This window comes from Caretta caretta, chromosome 28, assembly GCF_965140235.1.
Source record: "Caretta caretta isolate rCarCar2 chromosome 28, rCarCar1.hap1, whole genome shotgun sequence".
Taxonomy (NCBI): Eukaryota; Metazoa; Chordata; order Testudines; family Cheloniidae; genus Caretta; species Caretta caretta.
In genome coordinates this window covers 3,817,408-3,833,603 of record NC_134233.1, presented here as the reverse complement: position 1 = coordinate 3,833,603, position 16,196 = coordinate 3,817,408, and the positions used below count along the sequence as shown (strand labels likewise).

The window sequence follows — 16,196 nt, the reverse complement described above, 5'->3', positions numbered from 1 at the left end:
GCAGATTTCCACCCTTTCTCTTTCATTTCTGAACATTGATCTCAAATCAGTTTTTGCCTCTTTCTATGTTATTATCAAATGTCAATTAAAAATCCTCTTGGGTTTGGGGCTGTTCCCCATGTTTCTAAATCCCAGCAACTTCTCCTTCCTTGGAGGGAACCTGTGGCCCTGTGTTGTTCTCCATCCTGGAGCTTGCAGGGGGTTAAATTGCCCAGTGGTCATCTTTCCCCGCTCCTTTGAGAATCATTTGTTCTCCCCTTTATCTCTGTTAAAATGTTTGCCAATGAAAGAGACCAGCCACATCTTTAATACACATCAAAGCCAGAGGCCTCCCCCTGTTTGGGGGATCAGTGGTTCCCAGCTGATAACAGGAGACCTGGCTGGACCCTTTTCTTTTTTCCAGCTGGCACGGGATGAGGAGATTGCTCTGAGTGCAGCGTGGGTCCAGAAGTATCCCAAACACCCCGACAAATGGTCTCAGTGAGGGGTTGCTTCCCAATGTGCTAAGATGTAGCCATGTGTGGGGTGGATTCACGGTGGCCATTATTTGCTAGTGACAGGGCATGGAAATGTTTTACCTATTTTGGCCCTCCATGCCTTCCATTCTCCTGTTAAAGAAGCATCCCCCAGGGCTCCCTCTGCCTGTGTGACTGGCCAGCACGGGGTGGTGATAACTTTCTATCCACTTATCCAACACTGTGAGGTAACACTGTTGCTGGGCGGGGGGGTGTCTGTGTGGGGAGATTGCAGCTGGAGCTGAAGGGGCATTGTGGTAGGAGGAGGCCTCTGGGTGGCTGAACAGCGGGTACCCTAGTTAGGTTGGTGGGTTCTGGAGGTTTGGGATTTCAGGGGTGGTTCTGATGTGCTAGCCCCCTAGGGCAGCCCTGGGCCCTGTTAATACTAAATTCTGAGCCACAGACTCCAGGTAACTGAAAGACCTCACAGAAAGTGTTGGGGTCTGGCATTATAGTGACTCTGCACAAACAGCCCCCTGTCATTTCTCTTCCCATTAGCAATTACCAGGAGAAAATCCAGCCATAGGAGAGCAAAGAACCCAGGAATGGGACTTTCCCAGCCAGATGTTATACTTAGAAAATGAAAACCAGCAGGATCTTATTTAGGTGCTAAGGCAATGTGCCATGTTTATTGTGAATACAGAAAGAATTAAAGTAAGCAATCAGTTATAGCTATAACATTTCATTCTCTTACACATTCATTCACTCATACACACAGAGTTCTGCAAGGTTGTTATAGTTACCAGCTTGGAGATTGCTCAAGCCAAGCCACTGGCCAGGTGGCCTGGACACGAAGAGGGAGCAGGGCCTTGTCAGATGTGCATCTGATGTTCCTGGAGGTTGGTTGCAGAATCAGACCCAAAGTTCTCAGTCTTCAGGGTCTGTTTTTATAGGGTTTTATCCTCGTACAAGTTTATAGGGTTTGCTTTGTCATGCTGTTCTCACGTTTGAAGTGATAGTCAATCACACAGATGGCACAGCAATGACGGAATGACAGTATGTTTTTATCTTGTTCTTTGTTTCTTCAGCTCTCCCTGTCCTTGGGGCAGTTGTGGGTGGATTCTGGTATGCCCTCAGGTTTATCATCGGGCTATCTCACCCAATGCACTCTTCAGCCTGTCAGTTCTTCCTCTCGATGTGGTGTCATTTATTAGGCTGGCACTTCAACCTTTTTATTACTCATCCAAACACACAATTGCAATTACACTCCATTTTACTTAATATTTTACTTCCTATCACATTTATATTTTATTACCTACACATTCTTTAACATAACCATTCTCAAATCATTGGGGCATGACAGACTCCAGTGAATCTATCCATGCCACTTGTTAAACATGAAAAGAAAACAAGGGAGATAGGAATGCAAAAGTGGAGGATTAACAAATCTTGTTCCTGACCTCAAGGAGACAGCAGTCTTATCACCTTTAGAACAAACTTTTTTTCTCTGGATGTTTTTCTACAATTAGCACGGACCTTGCAAACTAACAGGCCTGCTTCACTTCGCTCAAACTCAGCAGGCTGAGAGACATATTTCTTTCTAATAATACAAGCCAAATCAGGGGTCTGTACTGGACCATATTTTCCCGAAAATAATTAATGTATTAATTATTACTTTTAATCTAACACAGAGGGGGGGGAGAGAGGGGAGGGGAAGGAGAGACTGAAAGAAAGGGGCAGTGGTAGAACTGAGTGGGGAGAGAGATTTCCAGCTCTCTGATCTACCCAGACACATGTATTGCAGCATCGCTGGGCAGAATCACTTCCCAGTGAACAAGAAAAGGATCAGACAGAGGAAAAACCAGTTCCTGATTCCATATTCCCCCTGCTGGGGTGTGGCCAGTGTCCGGGGGAATCATAGAATATCAGGGTTGGAAGGGACCTCAGGAGGTCATCTAGTCCAACCCCCTGCTCAAAGCAGGACCAATCCCCAATTTTTGCCCCAGATCCCTAAATGGCCCCATCAAGGATTGAACTCACAACCCTGGGTTTAGCAGGCCATTGCTCAAACCACTGAGCTATCCTTCCCCCCTCACAATGACTCCTTTGGTTCTGCTTTTTTCTAGCATTGTGTTCAGATACTTTGTTATGGGATGGGGGGAGGGAGAAGGAAGGTTAAAAATCTCTCTGTGGGCTTAGCCTGGCAGGAGGGGCCAGGTCTGCACTGTAATAAAGAGATCAAGTAATTTCCCAGTATGGCAGAATGTAGGATGTCTGTCTGCAGGGAAAGAGCCTGGGGGATCGTGATGTGAAATTAACTAAAGACTGTTCTGAAACCCCCACAACTGCCCTTCTCCCCCTCCCAGGCTGCAGAATGACATCCATGTTTCCTTCCAGTTCATCCCGTACTCCCACGGGACAGGGGAGAGAAATGGCTGCAGAGGAGCCAGCTGAGGTAGGGATTATTCGGGCGGTGGGGAGGGAGGTGGGAGTTGGTGGGGTCCTGCAGGAGGGAGAGGGACAGCGAATACACTGGAGATGGGAAGGTTTGCACAGTCTGGTTTGGAGGGTGGAGCGTGGCAGGAAATTCACAGTGTGGAGAAAGGGAGGAGGCCAGGTGATGGCAAACCTGCCAGGACTAGTTTAATAAGTGGCCTAGATTCTAGGAACAGACCCATGAGTTTGGAGGTGGAAATGCCTTCATTTGTGAAACTGAAAATAACCCACCTACATGGGGCTAGGAAAACTGACCAGACTCCCAGTGCTGGAGCCTGACCCGACTAACCAGCAGCTGCTGTGAGATATGAAAGGGGGCCCCCACCAGTCAGGTTTGGGGAGATTCCCCTCCATATCCAGCTCCTCACAATGAGGAGGGTGTTGGGCTTCCTACTAGGGAGCTCTCCCTGGGCCCTGCTAGGGGCTCCACCTCCTGTATCAGTCTGTGGCTAGTGTGATGGATCTGCTGGGAGAGACAAGGGACTCTCTCTTTGTCCCCTCACCCTGGTGTTTCCTGGATGCTCTGAGCGGGGTGGGGGTGGGACTCTGTTGATTGCAGTCCACCCAGAGCTCCCATTTGGCTCCTCTCCCCCACGAATAGTGGGGCTGTGAGTGGGGCAGCAGGTCCTGAGTGTGGGGCTCTGGCTCTTTCAGGGGCCGGTGACCTTCGAGGAGGTGGCTGTGTATTTCACCAGGGAAGAGGGGGCTCTGCTGGACCCTGCTCAGAGAGCCCTCTGCAGAGACGTCATGCAGGAGAACTATGAGAATGTGACCTCGCTGGGTAAGGATTCCTGTCCCCTCGGTTCTTGGAAGGGGAACTGAAGAGATGAGGTTCACACCACCCCCACAATGCCACCTCTACTCTGTCCTGTTTCAGCATCACCCCAACATGCCAGTGACACACACACTGCCAGAGACCCTCCCCTGCTGCAGAACACTTTGGGAGCAGAGCACAGGAGCAGTATCGCACCGTGTCAAATATCTCCTGTTTACACAAGTAGAACCAGGGGTTAGGTCCATCATAACAAACAGAAGCTTCCTGCCCCTGGCCTTATCTCAAACCCTGAGCCTACTCCACCCAAACCAGCATGTGCTTGGGGTGGAAAAGCAGGCTGCTGGAGTCAGAGTTGCTGGTCCAGGGTTATTTATCACACAGACACCCCTTGAATGCTGGCGGGGGGCATCCAGAGAGGGGAGCTCCAGCAGCAGAACCTTGAATCTCACCCAGGATTACAGGTGACACAACTCCTCATTGATCTGGATTGTACCCCAGTGTGTGAAAATGGCCTCGGTTAGTAGTGAAACTTCCTGAGACATGGAGAGTCTTGCTCCCACATCCCCATGTGCAATCACCACAATCTCTCTTCTCTGCAGGCTCTGTGGATCTTGGAGTCCATCATTCCTGAAGTCACATGACCTGATTCTTATTTTTCACATTCTGCTTTTCCAGACTAATTAGAGACTGTTGCTTCTGAATTATTGCTTCTAATTTCCCAGTGTTCTCCACAGCCAGCGATTTTCATACTCCCTCCCATTACACTGGTCTCACTAGATTCCCTAGTACATAAAACCGGCCATACTGGATCAGACCAAAGGTCCATCTAGCCCAGTATCCTGTCTTCTGACAGTGGCCAATGCCAGGTGTCCTAGAGGGAATGAACAGAACAGGCAATCAACAAGTGATCCATCCCCTGTCGTCCATTCCCAGGCTCTGGCAGTCAGTGGCTAGGGACACCATCCCTGCCCATCCTGGCTAATGGGGCATTCATGGACCTATCCTCCATGAATTTATCTTGTTCTTTTTTTGAACCCTGTTCTACTCTTGGCCTTCATAACATCCTCTGGCAAAGAGTTCAACAGGTTGACTGTGCGTTGTGTGAAGAAATACTTCCTTTGGTTTGTTTTAAATTTGCTGCCTATTACTTTCATTGGGTGACTCCTAGTTCTTGTGTTATGAGAAGGAATAAGTAACACTTCCTTATTTACTTTCTCCACACCCGTCATGATTTTATAGACCTCTCTCATATCTCCCCTTTGTCATCTCTTTTCCAAGACGAAAAGTCCCTGTCTTTTTAATCTCTCCACATACAGAATCTGTTCCGTACCCCTCATCATTTTTGTTGCCCTTTTCTGAATCTTTTCCAATTCCAATATATCTTTTTTTGAGATGGGGTGACGACGTCTGCACGCAGTATTCAAGATGTGGGTGTACCATGGATTTATATAGAGGCAATATGATATTTTCTGTCTTATTATCTATCCCTTTCTTAATTATGCCAAACATTCTGTTCTCTTTTTTTTACTGCTGCTGCACATTGAGTGGATGTTTTCAGAGAACTAGCCACAGTGGCTCCAAGATCCCTCTCCTGAGTGGAAACAACTAATTTAGACCCCGTCATTTTGTATGTATAGTTGGGATTATGTTTTCCAAGGTGCTGCACTATGTGCTATCCTGACATCTAGTACTGCTGAGATCCTGCATTCAGTAATATCCCTGTCCTTCCTGTTCCCTTTCTCCACTGAACCCCACCAGCCAATGCTTACTGTTCCCAGCTTCCACAGGACTCTCTCATTGTCTCTGGACTTCTCTGTCAGCAAGAAGCAGTGCCAGGGAGACTTGCCCTCTGTCTGGAGTCTTCGATTTCTGGGACATGGATTTACCGTCTCTGTGTTGTAAGAGGCTCCGTCATAATGAGTGTCTGTGACATTACCCACAGTACAATCTGGAATGTTGAACAGCTGTGTCCTCTCAGTTCTCCAACCTGGGGTGCTTTTTCCACTGTTTTACTGTGAGAACAGCCCCTCTTGGCCGGTTAACACGCAGTCTCCAGCATGTAACTCTCTCCCAGCTACATAGTATTGAGTGCTGCTAGTCAGCCACTCCTGAATTACATCTCGGGAGAACACCAGCAAATTGTCAAGTGCCAGACTCCCCACAGAAATGTGCCTCTTGCACTGTCCAGCATGCTACTGAACAACACAAGCTCATATAAAATCTTTCATTTCACCAGTGGAAAATGACATGCACCAGCCTTGTTATCCTGAATGGAATTTCCCACAGACTTTAATCCAAACAAACTGGTTAGATAAAACAATACAACAAGATTAATGACCAAAAAAAAAAAGATTTTAAGTGACTACAAGTAATGAGGCATAAAAGTCAGAATTAGTTACAAAAGAAATGAAAGATAAAACACAAACTAACCTGTAACGATGCTAGTTCTGGTGGGACCCAACTGAGAGTGCCAATTCAGGACAAATTGCTTAAAGCAGGGCAGTTACAGCCCAAGGCTGGGGGGTCTCTGCACACCAAGGCAAACCAAACCAGCCAGCCAGAGAAGACTTCGGTTTTACCCCACGGGCTAACCACAAGTCACACAAGCAATTCCCTTAGACACTCCAATTTCCCAGTATCACCACCAGTGCCCCTCGTTATGGGGACAAATGGTCATGAAAACCAATACCCCAGTAAAAGAAAAAAGGTTCTCTCAATCCCAAAGGACCAAGTCCCAGACCCAGGTCAATATACAAATCAGATCTTACCCACAAATCACTCTGTTGCCAATCCTTTAGAATCTAAAATCTAAAGGTTTATTCATAAAAGGAAAAAGATACAGATGAGAGCTAGAATTGGCTAAATGGAATCAATGACATACAGTAATGGCAAAGTTCTTGGTTCAGGCTTGTAGCAGTGATAGAATAAACTGCAGGTTCAAATCAAGTCTCTGGAGAACATCCCCAGCTGGGACGGGTCTTTCAGTCCTTGGTTCAAAGCTTCAGTGTAGCGAAGTCCCTCCAGAGGTATGAAGCAGGATTGAAGACAAGATGGAGGAGCTGCAGCAGCTTTTTACAGTCTCTTGCCATGTGGTCTTTGCTTTCTTTGTCTCAAAGACAAGCTGCCCATCCCATGGCCTGGAAAAACCTCAGAGTTCTGTCCAGAGGCAGGTCCCTGCACACCTTGCTGAGTCCCAAGGTGTCTGCTTTCTCTCAATGGGTCAGTTGTATCGCTGATGGTCCTTAATGGGCCATCTAGCAGGCTAGGCAGAGCTGACACCAACTTGTCTGGGGTGTCACCCAGAAGCAATAGCAAAAGTCTGAAATAAAGACAGTAGAGAGCCAATACCATAACCTTGTCTTGGACACCTCATTTGACCCCCTTTATAGAAGATTTGGTGCCACTACAGGACCGTGGTTGCAACAATGATCTATACAGTCCCAGATTATGTCAATAACGTCACACTAATGTCTAACTTAACAAGCTAAAATGGATTCAAAGTAAATGTTTCTCTCACCATATGCTGAGACCGGCTGGCTTTCCTTTCTGCCAGGACTCCCCCTAACCCGCCCCTCCCGCCCAAGTTCAATTCTTCAGGAATTATTGTCATGAGGAGAGGCAAAAGTGGGGGAGAGTCTCAAGCATTTTCCCCACCTCTTTTTTTAATTCAGTCCTTTGAACGAGAAACATCTTCAATTTTCACCTGAGTCATGGTGACGGGCTGTCTGTTGTGGATGTGAGCTTCGAGCCTTCCCTGTGATGCCATGTAAATGAGTCATAGAATATAGAATCGTAGAATATCTGGGTTGGAAGGGACCTCAGGAGGTCATCTAGTCCAACCCCCTGCTCAAAGCAGGACCAACACCAACTAAATCATCCCAGCCAGGGCTTTGTCAAGCCTGACCTAAAAAACATCTAAGGAAGGAGATTCCACCAGCTCCCTAGGGAACCCATTCCAGTGCCTCACCACTCTCCTAGTGAAAAAGTTTTTCCTAACATCCAACCTAAACCTTCCCCACTGTAACGTGAGACCATTACTCCTTGTTCTGTCAAGGACAATTTTTTGGCCCAATCCTCCAATTTGTCTAGGTCCCTCTGTATCCTATCCCTACCCTCCAGCGTATCTACCTCTCCTCCCAGTTTAGTGTCATCTGCAAACTTGCTGAGGGTGCAGTCCACGCCATCCTTCAGATCATTAATGAAGATATTGAACAAAACTGGCCCCAAGACCGACCTTTGGGGCACTCTGCTTGATACCATCTGCCAACTAGACATGGAGCCATTGATTGCTACCCCTTGAGCCCAATATCTTGTTCACACCTTCTCCCTGCTGGAGAATGGCTATTTCACCAGCTGTTTTCCTTGCTGTCTCTGAGGAACTGGTCTGTGGGTGTTCCCCAGAATTGTAACTTTTTCAGTAATACCATACAGTAAAATCTCATCACTTTACAGTGTTGCTACACATATTTTAACAGGAGGATAATATTCAGTGGATTATGAGTTTTCAGAACGATATCTCACAAGCCATACTTGTTCACTGGTTTACTAAGTGTGACACTGTATGGAATTGTGAGACACTTTATATTATTATTAATACCAATATTATAAAAGTGCAATGAATCGTGCTAGCTATGCCCTGTCAGGTATCTGTGAAAATGTTATGAGTTTCCAAGTATGTGACTCTTGTTTCTATGTTTCAGAGTAACAGCCGTGTTAGTCTGTATTCGCAAAAAGAAAAGAAGTACTTGTGGCACCTTAGAGACTAACCAATTTATTTGAGCATAAGCTTTCGTGAGCTACAGCTCACTTCATCGGATGCATACTGTGGAAAGTGTAGAAGATCTTTTTATACACACAAAGCATGAAAAAATACCTCCCTCCCACCCCACTCTCCTGCTGGTAATAGCTTATCTAAAGTGATCACTCTCCTTACAATGTGTATGATAATCAAGTTGGGCCATTTCCAGCACAAATCCAGGTTTTCTCTCCCCCCCTCCCCATCCCACACTTTAGAGTGATCACTTTAGATAAGCTATTACCAGCAGGAGAGTGGGAGGGTGGGAGGTATTTTTTCATGCTTTGTGTGTATAAAAAGATCTTCTACACTTTCCACAGTATGCATCCGATGAAGTGAGCTGTAGCTCACGAAAGCTTATGCTCAAATAAATTGGTTAGTCTCTAAGGTGCCACAAGTACTCCTTTTTGTTTCTATGTTTGTATCACCTTTGTATTGTGAGTTATAGATATGCAGGATATATCTGTATTTCCAGACTTGTCCAGTGTTTCTGGGGGACATCCCCAGGCAGAATGCCATTAGCACTATCTAGCCTGTTTGATGGCCCATGAAGAGTCATCAGCTGTACCAAGGGTGGCCAACCTGAGCCTGAGAGAGAGCCAGAATTTACCAATGTACATTGCCAAAGAGCCCAGTAATATGTAATGATTATATACATATATCTATATATGTGTGTGTGTATATATTTGGATAGATAGGTAGATATGGGACTTCTGGCAACCTTTGCTTTCAACAATTCCCTTGAAGTTTGGTTTCTGTTCAGTTGTGCTCACATGCAGCAGTTCTCTTAAGTGGCTGTCTGTCAAAACGGATCGGTGCTTGGATTTCACATGTTTGAGTGTCAAGAAAACAGACTCACAAAGAAAGGTCGAGGCAAACATCAAGATTAATTTTTGGGCCACTCCTCTGATGTTGGGGTATTTATCCTTTGATACAGATTTCAAGAAAGTAAGGGTCTCCCTGTGTCTTCTGAACAGATTTCAATCTGTCATCTTCCAAAAGTTCTATTATTTCCTTCTGGGAAGTTTCTTCATCAGTGACTAAAGGGGGTTTCAGACAATTGGCTTCAGCACTAAAAGGGTCAATCAGAAATCTGTTTTGAGGTCTTTTCTGCTGCAAATGTTGGGATCTTTCCTCAAAACTGTCCTTAAGATATTTAATCAGGCTCACATATCTAGTTGTGCTCCATTTTAGGGGTTCTGCTGCATCTTATTTTGATCTGGCTTGAAGTTGTAACATTGAGGGAAAGTATGTCAACTCTCATGCACCGCTACAGACTAGGGACCGAGTGGAAAGGCAGCAGTTCTGCAGAAAAGGACCTAGGGGTTACAGTGGACGAGAAGCTGGATATCAGTCAACAGTGTGCCCTTGTTGCCAAGAAGGCTAACAGCATTTTGGGCTGTATAAGTAGGAGCATTGCCAGCAGATCAAGGGATGTGATCATTCCCCTCTATTCAGCATTGGTGAGGCCTCGTCTGGAGTACTGTGTCGAGTTTTGGACCCCACACTACAAGACGGATGTGGAAAAATTGGAGAGAGTCCAGCGGAGGGCAACAAAAATGATTAGGGGGCTGGAGCACATGATTTATGAGGAGAGGCTGAGGGAACTGGGATTATTTAGTCGGCAGCAGAAAAGAATGAGGGGGGATTTAATAGCTGCTTTCAACTACCTGAAAGGGGGTTCCAAAGAGGATGGATCTAGACTGTTCTCAGAGGTAGCAGATGACAGAACAAGGAGTAATGGTCTCAAGTTGCAGTGGGGGAGGTTTAGGTTGGATATTAGGAAAAGCTTTTTTACTAGGAGAGTGGTGAAGCACTGGAATGGGTTTCCTAGGGAAGTGGTGGAATCTCCTTCCTTAGAAGTTTCTAAGGTCAGGCTTGACAAAGCCCTGGCTGGGATGATTTAGTTGGGGATTGGTGCTACTTTGAGCAGGGGGTTGGACTAGATGACTTCCTGAGGACCCTTCCAACCCTGATATTCTATGCTTCTCTCCCTCAAGCATTTATCTGTGAAACAACTGCAGTTTGTTCATGAATGCAAATACGCCTTGCACTAGATCAGAGAGCAACCAAAATGTTCCTTGTAAGTCCATGTTTATTTTATCCAAATGCAGCAGCATGTCTGCAAGAAATGCCAAGTCTAGAACCCATCCAGGATCTGTAAGTTCAAGATGTATTCTAGTATCAGAGGGGTAGCCGTGTTAGTCTGGATCTGTAAAAGCGGCAAAGAGTCCTGTGGCACCTTATAGACTAACAGACGTACTGGAGCATGAGCTTTCTTGGGTGAATACCTACTTTGTCTCATGCATGTAGTGCAAATTTCCAGAGGCAGGTATAAATATGCAAGCAAGAATCAGGCTAGGGATAACAAAGTTAGTTCAATCAGGGAGGATGAGGCCCTCTTTGGATGAGGCCAATCTTTAAAAAAGGGAAGAAGGAGGATCCTGGAAACTACAGGCCAGTCAGCCTCACTTCAGTCCCCAGAAAAATCATGGAGCAGGTCCTCAAAGAATCAATCCTGAAGCACTTACATGAGAGGAAAGTGATCAGGAACAGTCAGCATGGATTCACCAAGGGAAGGTCATGCCTGACTAATCTAATTGCCTTCTATGATGAGATTACTGGTTCTGTGGATGAAGGGAAAGCAGTGGACGTGTTATTCCTTGACTTTAGCAAAGCTTTTGACACGGTCTCCCACAGTATTCTTGTCAGCAAGTTAAAGAAGTATGGGCTGGATGAATGCACTATAAGGTGGGTAGAAAGTTGGCTAGATTGTCGGGCTCAACGGGTAGTGATCAATGGCTCCATGTCTAGTTGGCAGCTGGTGTCAAGTGGAGTGCCCCAGGGGTCGGTCCTGGGGCTGGTTTTGTTCAATATCTTCATAAATGATCTGGAGGATGGTGTGGATTGCACTCTCAGCAAATTTGCGGATGATACTAAACTGGGAGGAGTGGTAGATATGCTGGAGGGCAGGGATAGGATACAGAGGGACCTAGACAAATTGGAGGATTGGGCCAAAAGAAATCTGATGAGGTTCAATAAGGATAAGTGCAGGGTCCTGCACTTAGGACGGAAGAACCCAATGCACAGCTACAGACTAGGGACCGAATGGCTAGGCAGCAGTTCTGCGGAAAAGGACCTAGGGGTGACAGTGGACAAGAAGCTGGATATGAGTCAGCAGTGTGCCCTTGTTGCCAAGAAGGCCAGTGGCATTTTGGGATGTATAAGTAGGGGCATAGCGAGCAGATCGAGGGACGTGATCGTCCCCCTCTATTCGACATTGGTGAGGCCTCATCTGGAGTACTGTGTCCAGTTTTGGGCCCCACACTACAAGAAGGATGTGGATAAATTGGAAAGAGTCCAGCGAAGGGCAACAAAAATGATTAGGGGTCTGGAACACATGATTTATGAGGAGAGGCTGAGGGAACTGGGATTGTTTAGTCTGCGGAAGAGAAAAATGAGGGGGGATTTGATAGCTGCTTTCAACTACCTGAGAGGTGATTCCAGAGAGGATGGTTCTAGACTATTCTCGGTGGTGGAAGAGGACAGGACAAGGAGTAATGGTCTCAAGTTGCAGTGGGGGAGGTTTAGGTTGGATATTAGGAAAAACTTTTTCACTAGGAGGGTGGTGAAACACTGGAATGAGTTGCCTAGGGAGGTGGTGGAATCTCCTTCCTTAGAAATTTTTAAGGTCAGGCTTGATAAAGCCCTGGCTGGGATGATTTAATTGGGGATGGGTCCTGCTTTTGAGCAGGGGGTTGGACTAGATGACCTCCTGAGGTCCCTTCCAACCCTGATATTCTATGATTCTATGATTCTCTTCTAGCAGTTGAGGTGTGAACTCCAAGGGAGGAGAAACTGCATTTGTAGCTGGCTAGCCATTCACAGTCTTTGTTTAATCCTGAGCTGATGGTGTCAAATTTGCAAATGAACTGAAGCTCAGCAGTTTCTCTTTGAAGTCTGGTCCTGAAGTTTTTGTGCTGGAGGATGGCTACCTTTAAATCTGCTATTGAGTGTCCAGGGAGGTTGAAGTGTTCTCCTACACGTTTTTATATATTGCTATTCCTAATAGCTGATTTGTGTCCATTTATCCTTTTACATAGGGACTGTCCAGTTTGGCTGATGTACATAGCAGAGGGGCATTGCTGGCACATGATGGCTTATATAACATTGGTGGACATGCAGGTGAATGAACCAGTGATGGTGTGGCTGATCTGGTTAGGTCCTGTGATGGTGTCGCTGGTGTAGATCTGTGGGCAGAGTTGGCATCAAGGTTTGTTGCTGGATGTATTCTGTGCTTCTCCTCCATAAACAATTTTACTGGTTTTGGGAGCTCAAAAAAACAGGAATTAACTTTACCTCTTGAGAGCCATTGAACTGCACAGTGAAATCGGCAGGGGAGTCATCTTCATCCAGTTCTTCAATTAGATTTTGAAATTGTCTGTGATTGAGTGCATTTGAGAGAATGAAATTCACAATGTGCAAGACCAGTTTCATGATGTGGTCAAATTTGAGATTTATATATATCAGTTGCTCCCTATGAATAATAGTAAAATGTCCAAAATTCGGGAAAGCTCTCCTTAGACTTACAAAGCCCTACTTATCCATTTGCAAATCCCCTCATGGATGGAGCCCTATCTGTTGCAATGGCAGTGAGCCTCTGTAAAGGCAAGTGGCTTTTCACAGCTACCAACATCAACGCCTCCTTTAGATCTCATCCCCGAGTTCTGTCCTTTAGTGACACGATATCGAGGAGTTCTTCCCTTACAACACAGTCGTAGGACACAGTGCGGACAAGTACCAATAATAAGGTTTATCCTGTGCATGGCATGACTCATCCAAAGCGATGCTCAAATATTCATACTGCTGAAGTTGTGAGTGCAGTTGCGATTCAATGTTACTGTTCAGATTGGAGATTCTGCATTCTACTGTGTGGTGTGAAAGCTGCAGTCCAGAAATTTTCTTCTGTAGATTCTCGTTCTCTGGTGACAGGATTGAAATCACATCAGTGAGGCACGTTTTTATAAGCTCTCCTTCAGAGTAGGGCTTTTTCACGTGGGCTATGTACCAGGCCACATAATAGGAGGCTAATGTTACAGTCTGCGATCGGTTGGCTCATCTGGTGAAGAACTGGGCTTCTACATCTGTTTGTTTTCTCAAAGTTTTCAGTTTTAAAGTGCAGAGTTCAGAACCTTGTGGGAATTCTTGATGGCTAGAAGCAAAATGACGCTGCAAGTTTGAAGATTTGAACTGAGAGAGACACATCTGGCAAAGAAGACACGTGGCCTTACCATTACATTCAATGAAAAAGTACTTATTCTCCCACTCCTGTTGGAAACCTCAATTTTCATCTCTGTGTTTTCTTTCCTGTTTGCACTTGCCTTCCATTGTTAGATGGTGTAAGAAAAATTCTGATTAAAAATTTCTACACCAGCTAATCCCTGTGTGCTTTCTTCAAGGAGACACTGGTGCTGGCCAGGGGGTGCTGGACCCCTGGCTCTGTCCCAGGCCCCGCCCCCCACTCCACCCCTTTCCCCAAGTCCCCCCCGCCTCTTCTCACCCCCTACCCTATCCCTAGCTGTGTCCTCGCTCCTTCCCTCCCTCCCGAGCCTCCTGCATGTTGCAAAACAGCTGATCGCAGCAGGCAGGAGGCACAGGAAGGAGGCACTGGGGGAGGGAGGGGTGAGGCTGCACACCGTGTCCTTGCTTCTCTACCCCCACCGCCCAGTGCCTCCTCAGTGCCGTGAAACAGCTGACTGCGGTGGGTGGGAAGCGCTAGGGGAAGAAGGGGGGCTGCATGCTATGTCCTCACTTCTCCGCCCTTCCCCCCCAGAGGCTCCTGAACACCACAAAGCAACTGATCACAGTGGGCAAGACCACGGAGGAGGGAGAAGGAGGTGCTGATCGGGGAGGCCACTAGTGGGTGGGAGGTGCTGGGGGAGGGAAGGGAGGCTGATAGGGCTGCTGGTGGGTGCTGAGCAACCACCATTTTTCCCCCGAGTCGGCTCCTAGCAGGAGCCACATATTATCTTCTGAAGATATTTTCCAGAGCCACCCCTGAGCTGTACAATGAACCCATGGAAAAGACCAAGGGGATACACCTATTGAGTCAACCTGCCCAGACCTTGGCATTTTCAGTGAGGACTTCCCCAGGCACACTGGGTCACACTAAGCACTGAAGTTAAATTAATAGAATGTTTTTTATGAAATCACCTGAACTCCTTTGTTTTCTTTCATCTGAGCAGGGTTTCCAGTTTCCAAACCTGATGTGTTCTCCCAGCTGGAACAAGGGGAAGAGCCATGGGTCCCAGACCTCCAGGGTTCAGAGGAAAGAGAGATCCTGAGAACTCACTGCATAGGTGAGGAAACATTAAACCAACTCAGAATCTGTAAGTGTCTGAAGGAAACATCTGGGATGCCTTACAAAGCCCTTGGGAGGTCTTGCGGTTCATTATTGTCCCTAGCAGGGGTTGTATCCTCAGGGTAAATATAGCTCATGGCTTCCTGTAAATCCTAGCAGACACCGGGCCATTGCTTCCTCCCTTCCCCCTTCAAATTTGGATGGGATGTGAAGGCTGAATTGATTCCCCTCCTCTCTCCTATTTGGGGGAAGAGTTTGGGGGAGTTCGGTCCCTGATTTTTATTTGACCTGTCTCCAGCACTTTTTTTGGTTTGATCTTCCCCTTTCCATCCCTGTTTGAGGTTTCTGTCTCTATCACAGCAGGTGATGCGATGGCATGTGAGAAAGAGGAGCAGAATTGTCAGCAGGAAGATGCTGAGCAAGTAGATAAACACAGAGCATTATCACAAAGATCGGAATGGAATGTGTCCAGGAGTCATGAGCAGGGAAAATCCTGTGAGATTCAGCACAGACCAGAGAGAGAGCAGGGAAACCAGCCAGGGGAGAAAGTGGGTAAATGTATTTACTCTCAGGGAACTCAGAAGAACCTCAAGGAAACAACAATCCAGCAGGAAATCCTCATGGGAAAGAGAAAAAATACATGCACTGAGTGTGGGAAAAACTTAAGTGACTACTCAGCCCTTATTAAACATCAGAGAATCCACACAAGAGAGAGGCCCTATCAATGCCGTGAGTGTGGGAAAAACTTCACTCACAGATCAGGCCTTTTTCAACATCAGAGAATCCACACAGGGGAGAGGCCTTATGAATGCAGTGAGTGTGGGAAAAGCTTCATTCGGCGCTCACATCTTATTACACATCAGAGAATCCACACAGGAGAGAAACCCAATGAATGCAGTGAGTGTGGGGAGACCTTCAGTCAGCGCTCAAGCCTTGTTAGTCATCAGAGAATCCACACAGGGGAGAGGCCCTATGAATGCAGTGAGTGTGGGAAAACATTCATTCGGTGCTCACATCTTATTACACATCAGAAAATGCACACAGGTAAGAAATGAATGCACCTATGAATGCAGTGAGTGTGGGAAAACTTTTTTTTGGAGCTCAGACCGTGTTAGGCATCAGAAAATCTGCAAGGGAGATCAACACCATAAAAGACTCTAGGGCTATGAAGACTTCTTTTTTTCTTTAATACTTTGGCTGATTCCCACATACTAACCTTTAAAGCTGTTTGAAGTGTTGGCAGCACCGTTATACCTCAGCTTGTCCAGAGGAGGGGCCCATTTTTGCCTTTTGCAGTTTTCCTGGTTTGGAGAT

General features: G+C 46.4%; 1 protein-coding gene across 1 annotated transcript in view; it reads left to right on the top strand.

Moving 5' to 3' along the window:
- Nucleotides 1-16,196, top strand: part of LOC125629724 (uncharacterized) — a 121,930-nt gene that overhangs the window by 2,283 nt on the left and 103,451 nt on the right. The window contains exons 2-5 of the mRNA XM_075124087.1: nucleotides 2,822-2,910; nucleotides 3,606-3,732; nucleotides 14,767-14,880; nucleotides 15,243-15,785. Coding sequence (XP_074980188.1) covers nucleotides 2,830-2,910; nucleotides 3,606-3,732; nucleotides 14,767-14,880; nucleotides 15,243-15,785 — 865 coding nt within the window. The 5' untranslated portion in view covers nucleotides 2,822-2,829. The remainder of the gene's footprint in view (nucleotides 1-2,821; nucleotides 2,911-3,605; nucleotides 3,733-14,766; nucleotides 14,881-15,242; nucleotides 15,786-16,196) is intronic.